This window comes from Microcaecilia unicolor, chromosome 2 (genome assembly GCF_901765095.1).
Source record: "Microcaecilia unicolor chromosome 2, aMicUni1.1, whole genome shotgun sequence".
Classification (NCBI taxonomy): Eukaryota; Metazoa; Chordata; class Amphibia; order Gymnophiona; family Siphonopidae; genus Microcaecilia; species Microcaecilia unicolor.
The window spans coordinates 148,476,991-148,503,248 of record NC_044032.1 but is presented as its reverse complement, the minus strand read 5'-3'; the positions used below and the strand labels follow the sequence as shown (position 1 = coordinate 148,503,248).

General features: G+C 41.5%; 1 protein-coding gene across 3 annotated transcripts in view; it reads left to right on the top strand.

The window, feature by feature from the left end:
* Window positions 1-26,258, top strand: part of FAM172A (family with sequence similarity 172 member A) — a 636,319-nt gene that overhangs the window by 52,799 nt on the left and 557,262 nt on the right. For all 3 annotated transcript variants that reach the window (XM_030193388.1, XM_030193389.1, XM_030193387.1), the window contains exon 4: window positions 12,369-12,469. In XM_030193388.1, coding sequence (XP_030049248.1) covers window positions 12,369-12,469 — 101 coding nt within the window. The remainder of the gene's footprint in view (window positions 1-12,368; window positions 12,470-26,258) is intronic.

The following is a 26,258-nucleotide window of genomic DNA, read 5'->3' as shown; positions in this document are numbered from 1 at the left end:
ACCATAAACACTTTCTTCCATGAATGGTGCGGTATTCACTCCAGTCTCATATGTACCTTTACCAGCCAAGTGTGGTCCTTCTCCAGGATTTTCTTCTGTGAACACAGAAGTGTTTGATTAGCACATTTGTTTTTTCCTCATCGCGTTCCACAAAGTAGTTCACAATTCCATTTGTAGCCTTCCTCCTTTCACTAATGCACCTGAAAATATTCTTTTCTTCCTCCTCCTTTCATTTCTAGACATTTGTTCTTCCTCTTCTGCTTTTGCCAGATGTATGCCTCTTGGCTTCTTTCTAGGTATCGTTGTAGATAATATGCTAAAATCTTCTGCAAACAGGATGCTAGGAATTATTAGGAAAGGGATGGTAAATAAGACTGAGAATACTATAATGCCTCTGTATTGCTTCAAGGTGTGCCCTCACCTACAGTATTGCATTCAGTTCTGGTCATCGTATTTAAAAAAGATATAACGGAATTAGAAAAGGTTCAATGAAGCGCTACTAGAAAGATAAAGGGGATGGAACTCCTTTCATATGAGGAAAGTTTAAAGAGGTTAGGGCTCTTCAGCTTAGAAAAGAGATGGCTGAGGGGAGATATGATTGAGGTCTGAAAAATCCTGAGTGGTGTAGAAACGAGTAGAAGTGAATCAATTTTTTATTTTACTCTTTCAAAAAGTACAAAGACTAGGGGATGCTCAATAAAGTTACATTGATATGCTTAAAAAAATAGGAAATATTTTATTTTACTCAACGAATAGTTAAGCTTTGGAACTCTTTGCCAGAAGATGTAGTAAGAGCAGTCAGCGTATCTGGGTTTAAAAAAGGTTTTGACAAGTTTCTGGAGGAAAACGTCATATTGAGATAGACATGGGGAAGCCGCTGCTTACCCTGGGATTGGTAGCATAGAATGTTGTTACTATTTGGGTTTCTACCAGGTACTTGTGCCTTGGTTGACCACTGCTGGAAACAGGATACTGGGCTAAATAAAGCATTGGTCTGACCCAGTATGGCTATTCTTATGTACTGAGTATACATTTTGTCTGTTACTGCAGAGGCTGCTTCATATACCATCAGCTGAGATTTCTACAGGTTTACTGCTTCTGGTGATGTCTGAAGAAAGAACACATTTTCATTTTCCTCAGATTGATGATGTAGTTGAGACACAAAAACCCAGCTTGACTTGTAAGCTGAGTGAACATGACATGAAAATCTTGTAGGGAGCCTGTTTAATCTCTTGTTTCTACAGAGTGACTTATCTTACTGGATTGTTGCTTTAATAAATATAATATTCTGTTGAAATCCCATTTAACTGTCATGCACTATTTCTAGATTACCTTGTCCATCTTGGCAGATTATTGAAAATTTTGGTGTAATCGGACAACTTCTGACAGATTCTTGCATTGTTAGCACAACCCAGCATTTGCTTTGACATATTACAATTCCCTGTCATGGAAATAATTGCTATGTCACTATTGCTGAATTCTGATATTATGGTTTGAATAATATGAACGCAGTGTACTGTACATATAAAAGGATTGTACTGTTTTCACCCAAATATTTTCTCTCCCACCCAATCATTTATTTCACCCAATGACAATATTAATGAACTAGAGAGATTAGATTATTTAGCATCCAGTATAAGTGCCTTCCTAATGCATTTTTCTATGTCTCATCAGAGTCCATTCTCTACATTTTCACAGATTTTATCCATAATGTATTATGCGACAGACATGATGATGCAGTTTTCTAAAGAGCATGTCCTGCACTATTTTTAGGTTGACTGCAGGGTATGAGCGTTTGACCTAGCACAGTTTTCTCTCCATGTTCAGTGAATGTTACTTCATCATGGCTTGCACCGAGTTACCAACTAGAATGTGCTTCAATTACAGACCTACTATTGTGTTGAAAACTGCCATCTTTCTGCTCTGAATTATACTGAGTCAGACCAAGGTCCATCAAGCCCAGCATTCTGTCTACGATAGAGGCCGGCAGCAGAGCCTGAAAACTATATCAGTTTCTCATAGCTCCTTTTGAGAAGGTCTTTGACACTCCCAAATCTACCTTGCAAATAATTTTTCTGGAATCCCCCCCCCCCCCCAAGCTCATTTTCTTTAATGGGGCTTTATGACCTCTTGTGCTTTTTCTGTCCTCCCAAGTTCTACATTTTCTCGAACAAATACTTCTGAAACATGACTGCTTTAATTCCTGCCAACCAGAAGAAGCAAAACTTGTGCTCAGGGAAATAATCCATTTGCCAATGCTTTTTTTTTTTAAAGAAAAGTATATATTTTTAAACAGGTAGTGTTGCAAGCACCGAGAAGAAGATTGTGTTTAGTCGATTCCTTTCCTTTATATTACATTTGTGAATTCTCTGGTGACAAATTATATTAGTACAACTTCTTATGCTGACATGCTGATGTATAAGTAGTAACCATTCCAAATATATATAAGGAACACTGAATTATTTTAGGTCTCCTACTGGTTTATGGTATCATGTCAAACTTGATTGCAGCTAATTTCAAGTTTAGTGAACTTGATGCCTTCACCTAATTGGGATGATTTTTTTTTTACTTGGTATGTAAGTTTCTAAAATGAGCTCCTTAGCAGATGGAAAAGATCTGAAACCTTGAAGAGTGATAAGCCTGAAGCTGGAAGATCATCCTACTCTTTGAGGTGACTGGCTGAAAAGAATGCTGAAGTGAAGGAAGAAATCTCATTAGTGACAGGGCTGGGAAGTTCAGACCTTTTTTATTTTTAATCAAGAAAGCTCTTAAAGAAGACTGTTTTGTAGTTTGAAACTGTGAAAGTACAGATTACAGATGTTCTTTGATTTCACCCTGCTCTCAATTTTATACAATTTCCCTACTGTGAATACATATTCAATAAACTGGCTTATCGAATTAAACAAGTGTATGTAATACGATAGAAGTGCCACAAATATAGAATATTGATATCAAATCAATTTAAAACATTGTTTAAGTCAGGGCTAAGCAGCTTTGGTTTTTAAGTGCCATACATCAGTAATTTTCAGGATATACATATTTAATATGCAAGCTGGCGTGCAGTAAAGGCAGCATATGAAAATGCATCTCGTGGATATCCTGTCAACCTGACTGATTTGCAGTACTTGGATCAAACCAGGGGTGTCTACTCCTACTTTAAATTATTAGTCAGTAGCATTCTGTAACTCACTATTTTCTAGTGAAAGTGCATTCTTATTGTTTTTAATACATATTAATCAGTACTTCAGATGTAAGTTTTAGAAGGTAGGTAGCTACATACTGTACTTACAAAGCAGTAATTCTTAATTTTTTCAGATTCATTTTCATTAAAAAAAAAACTGATTTGGTAACGAGTTTCTACATACTTGTAAACACATTAGGAGATAGCAACATACATAGTAACATAGTAGATGATGGCAGAAAAAGACCTGCACGGTCCATCTAGTCTGCCCAACAAGATAAACTCATATGTGCTACTTCTTGTGTATACCTTACCTTGATTTGTATCTGCCATTTTCAGGACACAGACCGTAGAAGTCTTGCCCAGAACTAGCCCCACCACCCAAACACCAGCCCCGCCTCCCAATCTCGGCTAAGCTTCTGAGGATCCATTCCTTCTGCACAGGATTCCTTTATGTTTATCCCACGCATGCTTGAATTCCGCTACCGTTTTCATCTCCACCACCTCCCGTGGGAGGGCATTCCAAGTATCTACCACTCTCTCCGCGAAAAAATACTTCCTGACATTTTTCTTGAGTTTGCCCCCCTTCACTTTCATATCATGTCCTCTCGTTCTACCGCCCTCCCATCTCCGGAAAAGGTTCGTTTGCGAGTTTTTAACGCTCCAAGACCCCACTTTTACTGCAGCAGGTAGAAGGTAGAGCTTTCTTTTTTAGGAAATATTAGTTAACCATGGATGTTTGGAGGATTGTAAGCTTAAAGAACAATCATAATTGTCAAACAGGCTTTTTAACTCTATTGATAAGCTTGCTGTTCTGGTTAGTTTTCTTCAACAAATAAATAGTTCCTTAGACAATTCAAAAATACATATGTTTGTGTTATTTAATTATAAATGTAACATTGGTGAATCTCTTCATAAAAGCAGTTAATAATTTCCATTAAATAAATAAACCTCTTCTAAAAATAAAAAATGATGTAGACAGTTTCAGCTAAGTCAGTGTGAGAAGCCTAATATGTAGAGTGGTGCAGCTAATTCCTTCATCACCTTCACGGAGTAGAAGAGTAGCCTAATGGTTAGTGCAGTGGCCTGAGATCCAAGGGAACTGGGTTTGAATCCCACTGCAGCTCCTTGTGACTCTGGGTAAGTCATCTAACCCATCATTACCTCAGGTACAAAATAAGTACCTGTATTTAATTTGTAAAATGCTTTGATTTTAACCATGGAAAGGCGGTATATCAAATCCAGTGCTTTTTTTTTGTAGAAAAAAGGTGCCGGTACTCATTATGAGTGGGTTCACCACATAGGGCTCCACCTCTATTATAGCCACACCCCTTTTACCAGCCATGGCGCATATAAACAGACATCATTGAAAATATTATACTAGTATAGGAGAAAAAAATAACGTGATTTTTTTCATTATAAATAATTTCTGTAAGCTGTTACAGCTCCAGTATACCCAGTGCAAAATAAGACAGATGTAAATTCTCAAATTGGACATATTCCAAACACTAAAATGAAAATAAAATGATTTTTTCTGCTTTTTTTGTTTGGTGACTTTGTTTTTCTATCCATATTGGTCCCAGTCTCTGATTCTGCTGCTCTCTATCTATTCTCTTAGCACCATTTTCAGGGCTTCCTTTCCATTTATTTATTTACTTTCCTCCTTTCTTTTTCATTTCTTGCCCTACATCCATAAGTAAAAGCTGGGTTGTTCTCTGTGGAATTGACTGGAGGAGGTATAACATGGATCCAGCTTTTGCCTATTTTCTCCATCCATGTGCAGCTTTTCTCCTCTCTTCCCTTTCCCTCATCTCCATCCATGTGTATCTTCTTCTTTTTTCTTTCCTCCCCTCCATCCATGTCCAGCACTTCTCCTCTCTCCTCCCCTCCATTCATGTCCAGCATTTCTCCTCTCTCTTCTCTCCCCTGTATCCATATAAAGCAATAATTCTCTCTCCCCTCTCCTCCATCCAAGTCCAGCATTTCTCCTCTCTCCCCGCCAACTCCTCCATCCATCCATGTCCAGCAATTCTCTTCCATCTCCTGCTCTCCTCTCCATCCATGTCCAGCGATTCTCCTCTCTCCCCTGCCCTCCCCTCCTATCCATGTCCAGCAAGTCTCCTCTCTTCCCTGCCCTCCCCTCTCATCCATGTCCAGTGATTCTCCTCTGCCCCCTGTCCTCCCCTACCATCCATGTCCAGTGATTCTCCTCTCCCCTGACCTCCCCTCCCATCCATGTCCAGCAATTCTCCTCTCTCCCCTGCCATCCTGTCATGTTCCCAGGCTTTAAACAACCAGGCGTGAATTCTGGAACAACGTGAGCCCTTGGCCTACTGTCTTCGAGCGGCAACAGGAGGCAAAACCCTCCAAGTAAGACTGGGCAGGATTCAGGATGCACTTGTTTTTGCTAGAGTCAGATACTGGAACAAGCTTGGCTTGACTGGGCTGGAGCCAAAAGCTGGAATGGACTTGACTTGGCTGGACTGGAACCAGATACTGGAACAGACTTGGCTTGGCTTCACTGGAACCGGATACTGGAACAAGCTTGGCCTGACTGGAGTGGAACCAAATACTGGAACGGACTTGGCTTGGCTTCACTGGAACCGGATACAAGAACAAGCTTGGCTTCACTGGAGTGGAACCAAATACTGGAACGGACTTGGCTTCACTGGAACAAGCTTGACTGGAGTGGAACAAAATAGTGGAACGGACTTGGCTTGGCTTCACTGGAACCGGATACTGGAACAAACTTGGCTTGACTGGAATAGGATTCAGGATACTCAGGCAGGATTCAGGATTTACAAGCAAGCTTGGCAGAAACAGGATTCAGGATACTCAGACAAGGTAGACACAAGCAGGGTAGGGATGAAGCTATGGACAAACAGGTTAAAGACAGACAAGCAGGGAGAGAACCAAAGCTGAAGGCTTGCAAGGCTGAGGCAAGCAGGAAGGGGACTGGAGCTAAAGACTACCAGGGTAAATATAGACAAAGCAGGGACAGAACCAAAGCTGAAGGCTTGCAAGGCTGAGGCAAGCAGGAAGGGAACTGAAGCTAAAGTAGAGGGGACTAGAACAAGCAAGGCAGACTAGGCAGGACACAAAGCAAACAAGCAGACAAACAACAGAACTAAGGCTAAAGGCAGAAGTGCACACAGGCACCACAATTAAGAAGACAAGACACAGAAGTGCCCACAGACACACAGACTAGAACAAAGCAACAAGAATCTAGGCAGAAGTGCTCACAAGCACACAGGATAACCTGGGGACCTTTGGTGTTGCAAAGGCCCTGAATGAAAGTGAACCACCTCCTTATAAACAGGACAGAGACAGGAAATACACAGAACCCAAAGTGAGGCTTGAAACAAAGAGAAAGTGGAAACCCTATATGACAGATACAGAAAATACACACTGAACACCTGAACACCATAGGAAGTAGAAACCCTACACTCCACACCACAGTGAGGCTAGGAGCATACAGGACAAACACAACCATGCATAAAAGAAGCCAGCTCATGAGCTGACTGGCAGAAAAGGTGAGTCAAAAGAGGGGTCACGGCCACAATCGTGACACCTCTCCTCCCATCCATGTCCAGCAATTCTGTCTTCCCTGCCCTCCCCTCCCATCCAAGTCCAGCATGTCTCCTCTCTCCCCTGCCCTCTCCTCCCATCCATGTCCAGCGATTCTCCTCTCCCCTCCCATCCATGTCCAGCGATTTTCCTCTCTCCGCTGCCCTCTTCTCCCATCCATGTCCAGCGATTTTCCTCTCTCCCTTGCCCTCTCCTCCCATCCATGTCCAGCGATTTGTTCAAACCCCAGACCCCCCCCCGACTTTCAGTTCGTGCACCCGTGCTCCCTGCTTTGAAATCGTTTGTTTACCCGAAGTCACGGCGAACCGGCAGTAAAAGCAGCAGGCAGGCATGCTTGCCTCCTCATCGCTTCCCTTCCCTCTCAGCGTGTCCCGCCTTCCTCTGATGTAATTTCCTTTCCGTGAGGGCGGGACGCACTGAGAGGGAAGGGAAGTGACGAGGAGGCAAGCTTGCCTGCCTGCTGCTTTTACTGTCGGTTCACCACGACTTCGGCTAAACAAATGATTTCAAAGCAGGGAGCACGGGTGCACGAACGGAAGGGAGTGGGCAGGTGAGCCAGATCTAAAAAAAAAGTACGCTGTACTGGCGCATACCGGCACAAAAAAAAGCACTGATCAAATCTCATCTCCTTTCCCTTTCACTTGTATTTCTCTGTTTTTTTCTTTAGTCTGGAAAAGAAATATAAGCTTTTTTTTTTTTTTTTTTACTTTTTCAGTTACCAAATTATTTCCAAATTTAGGATGAAATATGTCATAAGTAATGCCATACTGGGAAAAGACCAAGGGTCCATCGAGCCCAGCATCCTGTCCACGACAGCGGCCAATCCAGGCCAAGGGCACCTGGCAAGCTTCCCAAACGTACAAACATTCTATACATGTTATTCCTGGAATTTTGGAGTTTTCCAAGTCCGTTTAGTAGCGGTTTATGGACTTGTCCTTTAGGAAACCGTCCAACCCCTTTTTAAACTCTGCTAAGCTAACCGCCTTCACCACTTTCTCCGGCAACGAATTACAGAGTTTAATTACACGTTGAGTGAAGAAAAATTTCTCCGATTTGTTTTAAATTTACTACACTGTAGTTTCATCGTATGCCCCCTAGTCCTAGTATTTTTGGAAAGCGTGAACAGACGCTTCACATCCACCTGTTCCACTCCACTCATTATTTTATATACCTCTATCATGTCTCCCCTTAGCCGTTTCTTCTCCAAGCTGTATAGCCCTAGCCTCCTTAGTCTTTCTTCATAGGGAAGTCGTCCCATCCCCGCTATCATTTTAGTCGCCCTTCTCTGCACCTTTTCCAATTCTACTATATTTTTCTTGAGATGTGGCGACCAGAATTGAACACAATACTCAAGGTGCGGTCGCACCATGGAGCGATACAACGGCATTATAACATCCTCACACCTGTTTTCCATACCTTTCCTAATAATACCCAACATTCTATTCGCTTTCTTAGCCGCAGCAGCACACTGAGCAGAAGGTTTCAGTGTGTTATCGACGACGACACCCAGATCCCTTTCTTGGTCCGTAACTCCTAACGTGGACCCTTGCATGACGTAGCTATAATTCGGGTTCTTTTTTCCCACATGCATCACCTTGCACTTGCTCACATTAAACATCATCTGCCATTTAGCCGCCCAGTCTCCCAGTCTCGTAAGGTCCTCTTGTAATTTTTCACAATCCTGTCGCGATTTAACGACTTTGAATAACTTTGTGTCATCAGCAAATTTAATTACCTCGCTAGTTACTCCCATCTCTAAATCATTTATAAATATATTAAAAAGCAGCGGTCCTAGCACGGACCCCTGAGGAACCCCACTAACTACCCTTCTCCATTGTGAATACTGCCCATTTAACCCCACTCTCTGTTTCCTATCCTTCAACCAGTTTTTAATCCACAATAGGACATTTCCTCCTATCCCATGACCCTCCAATTTCCTCTGTAGCCTTTCATGAGGTACCTTGTCAAACGCCTTTTGAAAATCCAGATACACAATATCAACCGACTCCCCTTTGTCCACATGTTTGTTCACTCCTTCAAAGAATTGAAGTAAATTGGTCAGGCAAGATTTCCCCACACAAAAGCCATGCTGACTTGGTCTCAGTAATCCATGTCCTCGGATGTGCTCTGTAATTTTGTTTTTGATAATAGCCTCTACCATTTTCCCCGGCACCGACGTCAGACTCACCGGTCTATAATTTCCCGGATCTCCCCAAGAGGGAAAGAAAATTCTCTACACCTGCTGAAGAAGCTACTGCAGTTAAAAACTGGATTACCCGTGGAAGTCACTTAAACTTCTAAATTCAGAGACAGTAAACTAGTAATCCAGTTTTAACTGCAGTAGTGTCTTCAGCAGGTGCAGAGAGAATTTTCTCTTCCTCTTGGTGTATTTCATCCTAAATTGGAAAATAATTTGGTAGCTTTTTATTTAAAATATTGAAAAGGGCGGCCTGACGGTGTGGAGAGTTTGTTCAGAAACGCTGCTATTTAGATTCCTAAAGAAATGCCTCATACTAAACGAAAAGGGGTGATAAGAAGCCAATTGGCGCTGGCTAGAACATCTTCCCCCTCGCAGCAAACGCTGGATAACTTTCTACATCAAATACCGTTCGATACCGGATTGGTGAGTCCGCTGAAGAGCCTGGGTGAAGGAGCACCCGGATCCTCTGGACTAGAGATATCGCTCACACCACCGGAGCTGAATCCTCCTCCTTGCCCGGCCGGTGCAGTGGATGATGGGAGCGCGACTAACGCGGAAGGCGCAGAAGCCGCGATACCAGTCGGCGAATTGTCTGCTGTGGAGGCTGGGGAGGCCGGGAGGCCCGAGAGAGCTCAGGAGGAGGTACCCTAATGGCTGTTTGGAGAGCAGTTCAAGATTTGACTGTGGCTGTAAAGAATTCTACAATTGAAATTCACCAAATAGTGAGTAAGATTGAGAAAGTAGATGCCTCATTGGAGCAGGTAAAAATGGTTTGCGCAAGCCAAGTGAATCAGTTCAATACAGAAATGAAAGAAATTAAGGTTTCAGTAGGAGCCTTGATTGAAGAAAAAGTTAAGATACAACGAAAGATTGAGCAAATGGAAAATCATACTAGAAGATTGAATTTAAGACTATTGAATTTTCCACGTTCTTCATTATTGAATCCAATTGACCTTTTTAAAAGTTACCTGTATGAAATATTACAGATTCCTGCTACAAGTATTCCTCCGTGCAATAAGGTTTTTTATATACCTGTTAAGAACCAAGATTCTAAAGGTCAAAAAGAAACAGAACAAAATATTACTGATTTTCTGGAAAATTCTACCTTTGAAATTAAAGATCGAGGAACTCTGATAGTTCAATTTATTTTTGAGCAAGATTTGAACCATGTACTGAACTTATACTTTAAAAATACTTCCAAATTATTTCATGGACAAAAAGTTTGGGTATACCCGGATGTTTCTAGGTCCACGCAAGATAGAAGAAAGATGTTTTTGAGCTTGCGCAATGAGTTAAAAAATTTGGGAGCTACATTTATGTTGGCATATCCCTGTAAATGTAAGATCACATACTTGGGGAATAAGTATATTTTCCTAGAACCATCGCAGCTACAGCTGTTCTTGGACCAGAAAAAACTAAGCAGTCCGCTAGAGAAATAATAACTTTCAGTTATAAACAATATATGGTTATCAGGTTAAGCCGAGTTTTTCTTTGTTTAATTGATGCTTATAAAATCTCCTTTGTTACCTATCGCCCCTTCAACCAAGGTTGTGGTCTAAGGAAGAGAGAATGTTTAATTGCTATATTAATTCTTGTAATAATGTGGCTCTGTGTTTCTGTACAAGAAAAATTTTGTTTTTGCTTGTTATAAAAACTCAATAAATAAATTTAAATATAAAATATTGAAAAGCATATGTCTTCAGTGGGTCACTTTAGCCTTGACATTTTTGGGATGATGATTGCTCCTGGGGCTGTAGCCAGGTTGATGTCAGCTCTGATTGAGCTGGGATCCCAAAGGAGCTGTAGGAAAGTATTGTTTGTTTGTTTGTAACATTTGTATCCCGCATTTTCCCATATATTAGCAGGCTCAATGTGGCTTACAAAATACTACAGTGGTGGACACCAAATTGTGCACATCTCCTTCCTTCTAACATCTAGTTTTATGGTTCTGTTTAAAAATTCTGAATTTGTTTGCGGATGGCAGAAGAAGGGGAAAAGACAGTACTAAGGGCCTTTTAATATCTTCCCAGTTGAATCAGAAACCAGAGTGCTTGGAGTCATGCTAGACTCCTCCCTAACATTCACAGCCTACATCAACCAACTATGGAAGAAAACTATGTTCAGAATGAGGCAACTGCGTCTAATTAGGTCATCCTCTGATCAAAAAGCCTTCGCACTACTAGTTCAAATGCTCATCCTACCACACCTGGACAACTGTAACGTTCTACTATTTGGCATTAAAAGCAAATATCAAAGACCAAGCACAAAACCTGGATCCCATAACGAACTTCTAGAACTATCACACGTACACAGACACAGAACGATCACCAATCATGGACCCCCTAACAAACTCTAGAACTTCCAGACACCAGATTGATAATACACACAGAAGTTCTAGACTTCAGATTGATAATACACACAACCATCATGCCACAATCCCCTAGTATTCACCCAATGCCTTATTTATAATATTGAAACTTTTGTTCCAATATTGATGTAAACCACATTGATCCCTAAACAGGGGATATTAGTGGTATATAAGACCTAAATTTCTATAAAGGTTATGCCTCTAAATTTATGCTCCTAATTTTCAGGCATTTAAAATGTTTCCTTTAATTGAAAAATGCCTAGATGTGTGCATTATTTGTAACTTGTTAAGCCAGGCCTGTGTGTGATTACTTATGTTGGGATGTTTTGCATCCCATGACTCAACTAATAACATCTGACCAGTGTGTTCAGATGACCTCGCTCAGATTGAATTCTTTCTTCAGTAATGTTATCCATCTTCCTTCATTTTTTCCCCATGTTTATTGCCCTGTACAGCACTGTTTGAAGTATTGTTGCTGTTGCTGCCGACATCTTATAATCTGATGCTGAAAGATTCTCGGTGTATGCTGCCTTGTACCTGGGTCTCTTGTGTGATAGTGCATTGTAACAAATCCATGTACATAACAGAGACCAAAAATGTTTGGTGCTGTTTTCAAAAGGGAGTTTTCCATTTTGTGCCTGCAGCAAAACCCTTTAATGTTGAGGCTCTTAGTCTGCATTGGATTTGAACATGTGTTTCCAGAGATGAAAGTTTGCTGTACTTTCTTCTTTTTCTTGTTCTTTTTTTTTTTTTAATGTGGAGACCAGCAATAAATATGAACTGGAATGAAATATGATAGCAGCACTCTTGCTGTAGTGTCTGTTTCCTTTCAGTGGAATCAGCTGAAGTTGAATTTAGAAAGAATAGTGTAATCTCCCACTGTAAACGGCAGCAACACTGTATCTGTGATGAATCATCTTTTATTGTCAACAGTATAATTCTCCACCTTAAAAAAAAAAAGCACATCACAAGTGTTTGCAAGGCTCCTAAAATAAATGTAATATTGCTTGCTTTTCTTTTTTCTTTTATAGAGGGACAGCTCAGGCACATAAAAACTGGAGAACCGTTTGTTTTTAACTACCGTGAAGACTTGCACAGGTGGAACCAAAAGCGCTATGAAGCTCTCGGAGAGGTATATCTTATTTGTTGGGGATCTTTTGAGTGTAGAAAGGCACAGGTTCTATTCTGTATATTTTGCATATTCTCCACAGCGATACCAGTGGACTTTGGTCTTTGCAGTCTGCAACTTTGTGCCCATGAGCGCCACAGAACATTGTTGTCTTAAACTTTTTTTTTGTTTTTTTCTATGTGAATATCAACAACTATAATATGAAAAAACTTGATATATACCTTTTTACATAGCATACTGGCCTGATATGTAATTGACTTTTCTGCATCGTCTTTTTTATTGCGTATCTCTGCATGTAAAAACAGATACATAGTAACTGATAATAGCTGTAAAATGGAGCATGTTATACTACTACTACTACTACTTAACATTTCTAGAGCGCTACTAGGGTTACGCAGCGCTGTAGAAATTAAACAAAGAAGGATGGTCCCTGCTCAAAGGAGCTTACAATCTAAAGAACGAAATGTCAAGTTGGGGCAGTCGAAATGTCAAGTTGGGGCAGTCTAGATTTCCTGGGTAGAGGTGTGGTGGTTAGGTGCCGAAGGCGACATTGAAGAGGTGGGCTTTAAGCAGTGATTTGAAGATGGGCAGGGAGGGGGCCTGGCGTATGGGCTCGGGGAGTTTGTTCCTCGCGTGGGGTGAGGCGAGGCAGAAAGGGCGGAGCCTGGAGTTGGCGGTGGTGGAGAAGGGTACTGAAAGGAGGGATTTGTCTTGAGAGCGGAGGTTACGGGTAGAAACGTAAGGGGAGATGAGGGTAGAGAGGTAAGGAGGGGCTGCAGATCGAGTACATTTGTAGGTTAGTAGCAGAAGCTTGAACTGAATGCGGTACCTGATCGGAAGCCAATGAAGTGACTTGAGGAGAGGGGTGATATGAGTGTATCGGTTCAGGCTGAAGATAAGACGTGCAGCAGAGTTCTGAATGGACTGAAGGGGGGATAGGTGGCTAAGTGGGAGACCAGTGAGGAGTAAGTTGCAGTAGTCAAGGCGAGAGGTAATGAGAGAGTGGATGATAGTTCAGGTGGTGTGCTCAGAGAGGAAAGGGTGGATTTTGCTATTGTTATAGAGGAAGAAGCGACAGGTCTTGGCTATCTGCTGGATATGCGCAGAGAAGGAGAGGGAGGAGTCGAAGATGACACCGAGGTTGCGGGCAGAAGAGACGGGAACGATGAGGGTGTTATCAACTGAGATAGAGAGTGGAGGAAGAGGAGAAGTGGGTTTGGGTGGGAAGACAAGAAGTTCGGTCTTGGCCATGTTCAGTTTCAGGTGGCGGTTGGACATCCAGGCAGTAATGTCGGATAAGCAGGCCGATACTTTGGCCTGGGTTTCCACAGTGATGTCAGGTGTGGAGAGATAAAGCTCGGTGTCGTCAGCATAAAGATGATAGTGGAAGCCATGAGACGAGATCAGGGAGCCCAGGGAAGAGGTGTAGATAGAGAAAAGAAGGGGTCCAAGGACAGAACCCTGAGGGACTCCAACAGAGAGCGGGATAGGGGTGGAGGAAGAAACATGAGAGTGTACTCTGAAGTTACGATGGGAGAGATAAGAGGAGATAACAAAAGAGAGGGAACAAAGTACAAACTAAAGTCCAAACAAAAAAAACAGCACCACGGGCCTTTAAAAATGGAACACAGTTCTTTAATGAATGAGCCTTGACAAAAAGACTTTCACTTTCTGTATCCATTTTGATACAGAAAGTGAAAGTGCCTTGGTGCTTTGTAGCTTTTACTACATGAGATGTGGGGTAAGGAATAATATATTGTAGAGGAATATATTTGAGTTATTCCCCAAGTTTTCCACGTCATCACTGTGACCCCTGACGCAGGTGCTAGTCACCGAAACACGGCCCGTGTCGGGTCTTTTTGTCAAGGCTCATTCATTAAAGAACTGTGTTCCATTTTTAAAGGCCCGTGGTGCTGTTTTTTTTGTTTAGAGATAAGAGGAGAACCAGGAGAGGACAGAGCCCTGGAACCCAAAAGAGGACAGTGTGTCAAGAAGTAAGTTGTGATTGACAGTGTCAAAAGCGGCGGATAGGTCGAGGAGAATGAGGGTGGAGTAATGACCTTTGGATTTGGCGAGGAACAGGTCATTACAGACTTTGGATAATGCCGTTTCTGTCGAGTGTAGTGGGCGAAAGCCAGATTGAAGCGGATCGAGGATGGCATGAGAGGCGAGAAAATCAATGCAACGGCTGTGAACGGCACGTTCAAGTATTTTGGAGAGGAAGGGTAGGAGGGAGATGGGGCGGTAGTTGGAGGGACAGGTAGGGTCAAGTGAAGGTTTTTTGAGGACAGGTGTGACTCCAGCATGCTTGAAGGTGTCAGGGACAGTTGCGGTGGAGAGAGAGAGGTTGAGGATATGACAGATGGGGGAGTGATAGTAGGAGAGATGGTGATAAGTAAGTTGGTGGGGATGGGGTCTGAGGAACAGGTGGTGCATTTCATGGAGGAGAGAAGATGGGCGGTTTCCTCTTCGGTGATATCAGGAAAAGAGGAGAAGGAGGCCTGGGTTGGTTGGTTGAGGGAGTGGATGATAGGATGAAGAGGAGGAGAAGGTTTAGTGGTGAATTCGAGGTTGATCTTCTGGACCTTGTCGTGGAAGTAGTCAGCCAGTGATTGAGGAGAGAGTGAGGGGGGGGGGTGGGAGTGGAGGGCACTTTGAGGAGGGAGTTGAGGGCGGCGAAAGACGACGAGGGTTAGAGCTGAGGGAATTAGTCAGTTGGGTGTAGTATTCCTGTTTGACGAGGAATAGGGAGGACTGGAAGGAGGATAGCATGAATTTGTAGTGAATGAAGTCAGTATGGGTGCGAGATTTCCTCCATATGCGTTCAGCCGATCGGGAGCAAGAGCGAAGGTAACGGGTGCAAGGGTTAAGTCAGGGCTGGGAATTGGTGCGCCTTGTGAAACGGGAAACGGACGGTGCAAGGGTGTCTAGGGCGGAGGAGAGAGTGGCATTGTAATTGGAAACAGCCTTGTCGACAGACTCGGAGGACATGATGGACGGGAGGAGATCAGAGATACTAGCGGATAAGGTGGAGGGGTCAACAGCCTGGAGATTCCTGGAGGTAGTGGTTAGTGTTAAGCGGGACTGAGGGGGAGGGTGATGAAGTGTGAATGTGATCAGATGATGGTCAGAAATGGGAAGAGCAGAGACACAGAGATTGGAGGGCAAGCAGGTAGAAGAGAGGACGAGATCAAGACAGTGACCAGATTTGTGAGTAGGGGTGGTGGAGCTCAGTTGGAGGTTGAAGGAGGAGGTTAGAGTTGAGGAATTGAGAAGCGTATGAGTCGGATGGGTTATCAGTGTGTATGTTGAAGTCACCAAGAATGAGGAATGGGGATGAGGGCTCAAGAAAAACGGAGAGCCAGGCATCGAAGGAAGGAAGGGAGGGACTTATCAGGGGGGCGGTAAATGACTGCAACTCGGAGTGGCAGCGGGTAGAATAGACGGATGGAATGGACTTCAAAGGATGAGAAGCAGTGAGACTGTGGTAGGAGGAGGGGTTGAAAACTGCAGGAGGGCGAAAGTAGTAGGCCAACGCCGCCACCACGGCTAGCTGGGCGGGGCGAATGGGAGAAAAGGTAGCCTCCGTGGCAAAGGGCTGCGACTGAGGCAGAGTCGTCGGGGGTGAGCCAGGTTTCGGTTAGGGCGAGCAGATGAAGGGAATGGGAGATGAAGAGATCATGGGTGAAGGTAAGTTTGTTGCAGATTGAGTGGGCATTCCACAGGGCACACGAGAAGGGGAGGGAGGAAGGGGGGAGGAGGGGAATGGAGATGAGATTGGAGATATCGCGGGAACGTTTGCATAGATGAGACGAGGACGAGGACATGTGTGGTGGACCTGGGTTGGGATTGATGTCTCCCGCGGATAGCAGGAGAAGGAACAAGAGAGAGCGGAGAAGGGTGGGGGAGGTAGGGCGCCGAAGGCGGGATGCGCTGAGGAGGAATGGGGAAGGGTTCATGGCAGGAAGGAGGTGTTGGAGGTTCAGAGCTAGGAAGGAGGAGGAGGACAGTAGGGATGGTGAGGTGGGGGATAGGGGTAGGTAGGGTATTGCAGTAGTGAGCAGGACGGGGGAGGATGGGTAGTGAGTTCGTGTGGTAGACAGCGGAGGGAGGGGGAAGAGATTGGGGAGGGATAGGGATAGGGAGCATTTGGTTCTTTATAATGGAGATATTAGTTTTATAATGGAGCATGTTATAATGGAGCATTTTATTGTTTATAATGGAGCATGTTATATGGTGATGATCTGAATCTGTTGTTCTAATTTTGAATGGGTTGAGAACCAGGAAAGCAGGGTTCAAATACCACTGTTGCTCCTTCTGATAATGAGAAAGACCCTTAGTCCTCTACAGCCTCAGATACAAACTTATTCCCCCTTTTACAAAGCTGCGCGACACTACCAAACCAGCAGCCCCTAGCATGGCTTTGTAAAAGGGGGCCTTAGATTGTAGGCTCTCTGGGGACAGGAAAATACCCACTTACCTGAATGTAATTCACCTTGCACTACTAATGATAAAGGTATGAGCTAAATCCTAGTCCCTTGTCAGAAACAAAATAAATCCATCGTAAACCATATCATTATTTGCCTAACTGCAGATTTTTCTATTACAAGCAGCTTCGGTAATTAGAGAGCTGCACGAGAATGGGGATTGAGGGAATGGAAGAAATTACCACGGGATTTCCACGGGTGTGTAGTCAAAATCTCAGATGACTCCAGAATGATGGTTGGAATGCACAGAGAGAGGTAATTTGAGTGCCAGAATGAGGCTTGGAATGCCCAGAGAGGCAGCTGAAACACCAGACTGAGGCTTGGAACCATCAATGGTTGAATAGTGTATACCATCAAAAAAAAACAAACAACAACAACACAGGATGCTGTTGGGGTTGGGAGGAAACAAAGGACTGTGAGCAAGTAAATAACAGCATTGACTTTTGCGGATACAGGTGGGGATGCAGTGCTGGGGAGGAGCTGGCTGTCTTGGTACATGTGGGTACCAATGACATAGAAAAACGTGGGAGAGAGGTTCTGGAAGCCAAATTTAGGCTCTCAAATCCAGAACCTCTAGGATAGCATTTTCTGAAGTGCCCCCCATTCCACGCACAGACAGGAAGAGCTCCGGAGTCTCAATGCATGGATGAGGCAATGGTGCAGGGAGGAGGGTTTTAGATTTATAAGGAACTGGGTAACATTCTGGGGAAGGGGGAGCCTATTCCAGAATGATGGGCTCCACCTTAACCAGGGTGGAACCAGGCTGCTGATTCCCAACCAGGCCTTCTCCTTAATATAAAAATTTTCTCGCCCCTGTTTTTACTACTGCCTTCATCACGCAACTGTAAGACTTTAACACTGGCTGAACGAATAGAAGTTCTTTAAAAATTAGAAAACAAACAAAGTCAAGCATCTATTGTTAAAGAATATGGTGTCAATCCCAGTCAAATTTCACGTATCTTGAAACAGAAAGATCTGCTTCTGGAAGACTGACAAAACAATACAAATCCACACAGGAAATGTAAACGGGCAGGAAAAGCTGAGGATGTAGGAGATGCTCTTCTTCGGTGGTTTTCTCAAGTCAGGAGCAGACAGTTTCCTGTCAGTGGTCCACTGCTTATGGAGAAAGCTAATCAGCTAGCTGAAAGTCTTGGACTAACTGAATTCAAAGTCACTGTGGATGTTTGGAAAGATGGAAGGAAAGGAATAACATAAAATTCAAGAAACAGCATGGTGAATAACAAGACGCTGATGACTTTGGTGCTGAAAATTGGGTTGTTTCAGTTCTTCCTACCATCTTGAATGAGTTTGCACCTTGTGACATTTTCAGTGCTGACGAAAACGGTCTCTACTGGCGAGCGATTTCTGATGAAACACTTGCATTCAACAAGCCGAAACTACAGGAAGTAAAACGTCGAAGGACCGACTGGCGATCCTCCTTTGCTACAATATGGATGGGAGTGAGAAGTTGAAACCACTCGCCATTAGAAAGAGCAAACAGCCCCGTTGCTTCAAAAATGTTAAGCGACTTCCTGTGTCATACGAGGCTAACGCAAATTCATGGGTGACTGGGGACATTTGGAAGCAGTGGCTAAAAAAGTTACACTAGAATGTGGGCACAAAAGCGTCAGATTTTGTTGCTTTGTGATAATTGTGCTGCACGCAGGGATGATGTCAGGCTGTCTAACGTCAAGGTGGTCTTCCTGCCACCAAGCACTACCTCTCTGAACCAACCTATGGATCAGGGCATAATAGCCAATTTCAAAAAACATTATCGGGCTCTTGTGCTACGTTGTCTGATGAGCGTTATGGATGACCAGACTGGCAAGGATAAACGTGCTGTTGAACTGGCTTGTAATCTATCACTGTTGGATTCCCTACATATGCAGAAAGAAGCCTGGAATCATGTTACACAGGCAGCCATTGTGAACTGCTACAAGCGGGCAAGCTTTGTTCAGGATGTGGAGAGGGACGAAACAGATGCAGCTGTTGCAAACGCGTCAGGTGAACAGGCTATTAACATCCCAGCTGGTGTTACTGAAGAGGAGTTTCATCACTACGTAGCTGTTGATTACGATCTACAAACAGCTGACGACAGCACTGATGTTGAGATATGCGCCTACACGCAGGCAACGGCTGTTGATGAAACAGATGATGAAATGAGCAGCGAGGCACATGCTGACAAAATTCAACAACCTCCTCCTGTCACTTTTGCAAGAGCACTGGAGAGTCTCAACACCATGCGGGCCTATCTGGAGGCCACTGGATGTCAGTGCTATGACAGTTTTTACTGTCTGGCAGACGTAGTGTATGGAACTCATAGACACAAGAGTGTACAGAGGACTATGACTGATTACTTCAAGTAAGCCTAACATCAGTTAATGGAGACTGTGTACTGTATGTATAATAAGCAGTACTGTACATATGTTTATCAGATGTCAAGCTTCTTTGGGTCACAATGGTTAAGTGCACGCTCCGGTTAACTGCATGTATTTCTTTGGTCCCAGACCCTTGCACTTAAGCTGATTGCACTGTATATATATATATCTATATATCTATATCTATATATATAGATAGATAGATAGATATAGATATATAGATATACATACATATACATATACATAAGAGTGCAGTTTTGGGTAAATGGTTATAGTAAAGCTGTCTACCTTCTCTGAAGGTTTAAGTACATCCTCTGCCAGCTCCCACCTTCTGATGTAGCTTTTTAGTTCACAAATTTACATCAGAAAGGCCTGTGGGGAATCCTTGCTCCTAAATTCACAGAAAATTTGTTGAGGCCGGCATTAAAATATATTAGACCCCTGTCATCTTAACAATATATATTTTGTCAACTCTTGCAATCACCTACTTTAGTTCTGTCTTCTTCAACTGCCCTTATTAGTCAAAGATTATTTGAAAAAAATTGTAGCTTACTCATTCTCCCATTATTTGGCAAAAAAAGCCATTCTTCCACCACCTCCTGATAATGGGAGACTTCCACAGTATTCGAGCAATATATGATTTAAAAAAAAAAAAAGTTCTCTTTCTCTCTTTTTTTTAAATCTTTATTTTTATATTTTGTAAATATATCTCATTAAAATATAAGAGACACAGCAAATTACTGTATAGAGGTAGTAAATTACAGGTAAGGGTGCACATTGTAAACTTTCAGCAGATATTAGGTGCCTTCCAAATCTGTAAAGGGAATTTAAAACCTTTGCAATGATGATTAGTCTTTAGATAGTGACCTTTAGACTGCTGTTTTATCTTTTCAGGCTGAGAAGGTGAAGTGCTGTCTCTGGTTGTTATGGCACTGCAGTATAGAAATGTACATCTTCTAATGGAAAGCTAACATTCAAATTATTGACACATTTGAGGTCTTGCTTCCACATGTCATCACTCATTTCAGTGAGCAAATATGGCAGGGTTTGCTGCACAGGTTTAGAGTGATACTGGAGAAGGACCTGAGATATGTGCGCCATTTACCAAGAACTGCACAAATGATATAACTAGACTGTAGGGAAGGGGACCCAGGCCTATATCCCACTTCAACTGTTACACTTGTGGTGGAATGTGTGAGCCCTACAAAACCCACCAAAAACCTACTGTACCCAACTGTTCACCATTGCAGTAGCCCTTATGGCTACAGGTGTCACCTATATATAGATACAGTAGTTTTTTTTTTTTTGGGGGGGGGGGGTTGGAGGGCTCATATGTTTTACCACAAGTGTAATAGAGTGGGATATTGTCTTGGGTCCCCTTCTCTACAGTGCACTTCACAGACCACTAAACTACTCCAGGGACCTGCTTGCTGCTCTAATAGGCCTGGCCATAACATCTGAAGCTGTCATAGAGGCTGGTATGGGGTAGGAGGGGGGTCAGTGACCACTGGGGAAATAAGTGGAGGTCTGTCTTAATCCCTCCAGTGGTCATCGGGTAATTCATGGCACCTTTTTGTAACTTAGTTGCAATAAAAACAGGTCTAGACTAAAACTTCTAAATTATAGCCCTGGATATTTTTGCTTTGTTACGTTATGGCAGAAAAATGTCCAAGCTCTGGAAATGCCCAAAGCCTGTACCCAACACACTTCAGACACATCCCCTTGTGATTTGGACGCACTGCAGATGAACTACATAGAAAAAGGTCTTAAAAATGTGTTTAGAAAATGGCAGTTTGGACGTTTTGGCAAATAAAATGGCCAAATGCTGCTTTTTTGAATATTTTTCTGTTTTGAAAATAAGACCCAAAGTCAGATTGCTCTTTACAGATGTAGCAGGTCAAAGACAATGGCCAGTACAGAGGGACTCAATTTTTATGGCAAGCAAATAAATCCTAAAAAAATATGAACTACCAGCATGTATTGATATGATGAAAAATTACCAGCATCTGTTAACGTAATGTATAGTTATTGGCTTTTGTTGCAGATTGTGGCTGGGGAGACAGGAGTTGGTGGCAGTTCGGTAACAATCACTTATAGGTAGAGAAATATATGGCTTTATCATGAATTACAAGAATAAAGCTGCTGCCTTTTACTTCCGTTTTGAGTATTGCATTGATTATTGAATAGGGTTCCTGGGGGCTGGAGGACGTAGGTGGTTACGGCTATGCTTATAAATTTTAAAATCCTTAAAAAGAATTATTTAAAATTAAAAAAGAAATGTTACAATCTTGCTGCTTGAGTGCCTGATTTGTAAAAGTAAAGGGGTTTCCCTCCTTTCTTTCACTCTTTCTCTTGATGGTTTTGTAGGCACCAGAGAAACAAATAATCTATCACAAATGAAATTTCCTGGAAGGCTTATTGATATCATTAAACACAAGCATATTGTATTTCAGAATCATTTAGTCATCACCGCAGTTACTGACATTTACGGAATTAGGTGATTATAAATGGAATGTCTCTTTAAACTATTCTTGGCATTTTCTGATTTAAATGAATTATGAATTTCATCATTAAAAAATTAATTTTTTATGTTCATGTGATGTTGATTTTGAGCAAATGTCATTTTTGCTTTACAATTATGCTCTAGATCCTTCTTTGAAGATATTTTAACAAATTCAGTTGTTAAATGAGATGAACTGAGAGAATGTTTTCCCTACTTGTAAAGTGTATGTGGCACAAGTTAGAATGGTGCTGGCTGTGCCTTTCCTTTAATCCCCGGCTACTGTCCCTTCCCCCTCACTCCTTCTCATGTTGACCCCATCCTGGGTGAAATCTTCCTGGAATAATGCCTCACTGTGAGATGGAAGGTAAAACTCCCTAGGAGTGATAAGAGGTGTGGAGAGTAAAGTAGTGCCAGTAGTATGGCACTATATTTGCTGTAATTCCCTTTCACTTGTATTGTTCAACCTATATTAACTAGTGCCAAGAGTCACAAATGCCCCTTTTTAAGGTAAAAATGGAATTAAAACACACAAATCAGTTAACTACTATGTAAAACAAGAAGAAAAATTATTTTATTGGTCTGGATTTGGAATCACACTTGTGTACTAGTGAAAAAAATCCAGTTAATACATCTATACTCCATTCTGAGAAAGTTTGTGAATCCCCTAGAATGGTCAGAATTTTTTTTTTAACAGTTTATACTCAAAAACATGATTAGATCCTAGTTTAAACACTGTTCAGCTTCCCAGTGCCCCATTTTGAGTAAGTTTTTTTTTTCCCTTTTGTAAAATAAAACTCTTCCTGTTAAGGTAAACTTTGGTATGTGTATGTTTTGGACCAACATAAAACATATATTTTTAGGTAGTCTTCTGAAATAGGGCTTCATTTCTCCAGTGAATCTAATTGTCATTTTTAGATGAGGCATAAATTTAGAAATTTAGAATCAGTTTTTCTTAAATGCAACCGTAAAAATCATCTGCTGTTGATCTGCTGTTCCGGCCTCTTTGATTATACTGTTCAACTCTCTACCTGCTTACTCCTTGCCTGTGCACTGCTACTTCTATATAGCTTTAGATTTTTTGAATTTTCTGAAGACAAGCAGGACTTTACATTCTTGCACATGACGCATCTGGCAGAGTCCGGCATGGATGCTGACTAGCGAGTAATGTAGAAGCTTCTAGTAGGGTCCCACCGCTCATGTGTCTGACACATGAGTGTGGGTACCTTAGTCTTCATTTTACTGTGGAGCGGAGCGGATGCATTTTGTATCCTCCTTCAGTGTTTGTATTTTTTTTCACAAGTTTCTTCCCATGTGGGTTTTTGTCCTTTTTCCTTCATATATTTTTCCTTTTTCATTTTTATTCAAGAGTTTGCAGCACTTTTAAGTTTCCTTCTTTTTCGCGAGTGGCTGGGCCAGTTAGGCTGCAGCTCCAACCTCAATTTGAAAACTGCCCTTTTTTGTTAGTTCAAGATTGAGGAGTTTAATTGTTTTCAATGTCTCAGAAGACCCCCCCTGCCCCACCTCATGGCTTCATTCCGTTATTTCTATATCTTCACTGTGTCAGCATCAATGAGATCTATTTATGTTCATGTTGCTTATTATATTTTCTGTATTTTCACTGATTATTAATCAAGTCACTGTTAATTTTGTTTTTACATTCATCTTTCACACTTTTGCCATTTTTTATGTAATGCTCACATTATTTGCAGTGTTCAGCATTTTCTTTATGCACCTTTGCTTGTGTCCATCTACACAGTATTCTTTATCTGCATCTGATCACTGTTTCAGACCATCACAATTACCACGTCCCCTTTGTTACATATTTTTTTATGTACTTTTTCAGAATTACGCATGTTTTTTTTTTGTTCTCCCTTTCATCTCTATATGTATATTATTTTGTAGATCAGCAATTAGTTATTAATATATTTCTCTCTGTTATAGACTGATTTATATTTAGTACCTCTTTGAATCAATCACTATTACGTTTGGGTGTAGTAACCTAAATACAGGTTAGTTCTCTTATTTTGGAATTATTTGTACATGGTCATCTTTTTGTAAAAGTTATGCATATACTTACATCGATGTACATTTTATGCAATATATACATCTTCACTTTGTAAATTTTGTTTAATTTTGAATCTAATATTTTAGCGATTTCTGTTTGCTCCTTGTTTTCTGCATATTTTGTAGATATCTGTATTTATAATTGACATTTATGTATTGTATTTTTACGTTGTGTGCATGTATGTTGATATGTTTGTAAATTTTAGACTTCTGAGGCAGGCATTATTGCCGAAACATGGTGCTGTGTCGAGTCCATCCAATTACTCATGAAATCAAGCCTATTATATTTTCTTCGTCTCCTGGGTTTCATTGGAAGAGTTTTGTTGGACATGCTTCTCCCTCTTTCACCTCACCCATCGTAATCAGATAATCTTTCTCACAGACCCACACTCTTGGAGTATCTGGTTCCTTGGACCTGACTATAAGCCTAACTCCTGTTCTCTCTGATTAAAAATTCAGTTGAGAACTCAGCAGTCATGGAAGGTTCAACAGGAGCACCTTTTGGCTCGTTGAAGGCCAATACATCAATGTCAGCACAGGAAGCATTGGCCTCTATGGCTTCTAAGTCTTCTACATCTACTGGGAGTGCACTGACATCGAGGAAGGTCTCCACCTATCTTGACATCGGGCACTGATACTAGGCCCAGGGATCGGTCAGCATCAGATCAGACACCAAGGCTGCATGCATTAGGGGTACTTTTGTAAAGGTAAATTGTCACTTGCTGTCGAGTCTTTCTACGAATTTGTTCTTAGAAACTCATTACACTTGAATAGTAATTTATTACTGAGTGATATCAATCTACACCCTAAGAATCTTGATCCTAAAGTTTTAGGTGACATCAACTAGATTTAGTTACATTTATGCACAACCCTATTTCTCATATTTCATTATCAGATTTATCCTGGTCTACAATTCTGTGGTCTGACCACTGGGCTAGATTCTATATATGGTGGCAAAAAAATTGGTGCCAAAAAAAAAAAGCGCTGTTCTATAAGCCATGCTTAAAGTTAGGAGCAGTTTATAGAACAGTGCTTATACCTGGGAATCGTGCCTAACTTTAGATGCAACTATTTGTACCAGCTGAAACATGATGCAAATATAGGCGCATATCCCTGTTGTTCTATAACAACACATGTTAATTTTAGGAACTTCCCCGTTATGACCATGACTCTTCCATTTCTATGCCCCCTTTTTCAGATTGCAAAGAAATGGCAATTAAATCTAATTAGTGCCAATAATTGTTAAGCCAATTATTTGTGCTAATTAGTTAAAACAAAATCTAGCATATAAGGAAGCATAGTGTGAAATTAAGTCAAACAAGATCTGCTGAATTCTCGACCATAAGCCTGGAGGGCAATAGATAACAAACTTCTACCAAATTAGATGCCTTCATAGTAGCATCAGTTAACTTAAACAATACTAGCTCTAAACCTTCTACAAATTTAAATTCAACAAGTTTCAAGTTAAAAAAAAGATTTAAAGATAACAGCTACTCCTTCACCCTTCCTATTAGTTTGACATGAGTGAAGAAAACTATATCCTGGAGGACAAATCTATCATAAAATAGGACTTTCCAATTCATTCATCCAGGTCTTAATGAATTGGAAAGTCCTTAATGATCCAGGTTTTATAACCAAAACCTGGATCATTATCAATGATTAAATCATGAACTAACAAAGGACTTATTATTTAAAGAATGAGCATTAAAATATAAGCAAGGAAATGGTGGTGTAACTTCAGGTTTAGTAAAATTCTTATCCCGTTGCACAATTCTTAAGTTTGAATGTTTGCCTGTCGTTTCTTAATAAATACATTCTTAGACCTTGTAGAAATAATGGTCTCAATCATCTGATTAGAAGACTGAAACACATCCACCAAATATCATGTTCTAGGTATATTATTAAGCAGTTTAGGCTTTCTGTTAACTCTAATCACTGTAGGAATTTCAGTAAGGATCACTTCAAATCAAACAGGACTCTACCACTCAAATCAAAAGAACAACATTCAATATCTAGTTAGTGGATGTTGCACTGCGATACTCATTCATTCATATGATGGAGGAAAGCCTCTGTTTGTCCCCGGTCACTATCTGAATATCGTGTGACTCACGTGGACCGGACTCTTCATTGGCTCAAAACCTCCGTTGTTTGAATTAACGTTATGATTTCTAAACGGGAAAGAGACGCTGTTCCTGAACAAATACTTAAATAATTTGAGAAGGCATAAGCATGAGGTTTGCCTTGATAAAGTTGATACAGTGAAACGGGACCCTGTCGGAAAACAAAAGATAAGTGCCTTATGCTGTATAGTTTTGGAAACATAGTAAAAAACCATATAAAAATACAAATTTAGAAATCAT